Source organism: Etheostoma spectabile, chromosome 15 (genome assembly GCF_008692095.1).
Source record: "Etheostoma spectabile isolate EspeVRDwgs_2016 chromosome 15, UIUC_Espe_1.0, whole genome shotgun sequence".
Classification (NCBI taxonomy): Eukaryota; Metazoa; Chordata; class Actinopteri; order Perciformes; family Percidae; genus Etheostoma; species Etheostoma spectabile.
In genome coordinates, this window is record NC_045747.1 from 34,326,833 (window position 1) to 34,327,376 (window position 544).

Sequence of the window (544 nt, forward strand, 5' to 3'; positions counted from 1 at the left end):
CACTAACAGGGACGTTGTAGAGCGTCCTCTGGTGGACAGACTATGCAACGCCAACAATCATAACATGGTTGACCGTCCGTTTTTATTTTTATTTTAAAATCTTAAGTTATCAGTGATCCTAATATATGAATATTTAAAAAAATATATATAAATTATTAAATGCTGATACGATAGTTCGGGATTTGCCTAATATCGTCCGATAATATTGGCCCGGCGAGAAGGAAAGGAGTCGTTTCATTGGTTGGTTTAAAGCAGGAAGTCTTTCATCCAATCACAGGCTTGATGTCCCTGCAGGGTTTCAGTGATGTCCCACTAACGTTCCTTGTCATGTCTTTTGTCCCCAGCGGACCGAGCACGGTGAAGTCTGCGGGGACGATTCTGGACGACATCGGCAACATGTTCGACGACCTGGCGGACCAGCTGGACGCCATGCTGGACTGAAGACTTTCAAAATAAAAGCCTCAACCTCAGGAAGAGAAACGGAGAAACTCAGAAACGGAGGAGGAGGAAACGGAGGGAAGGGATGCAGACAGTCCCCCCCCCC

At 46.0% G+C, this 544-nt stretch overlaps 1 protein-coding gene across 1 annotated transcript in view; it reads left to right on the forward strand.

The window, feature by feature from the left end:
* LOC116702579 (caskin-2) overlaps nucleotides 1-544 on the forward strand; it is a gene marked incomplete at its 5' end in the record, with an annotated part of 6,486 nt that overhangs the window by 5,373 nt on the left and 569 nt on the right. The window contains 1 exon segment of the mRNA XM_032536878.1: nucleotides 345-544. This exon segment is cut by the window's right edge and continues 569 nt beyond it. Coding sequence (XP_032392769.1) covers nucleotides 345-441 — 97 coding nt within the window.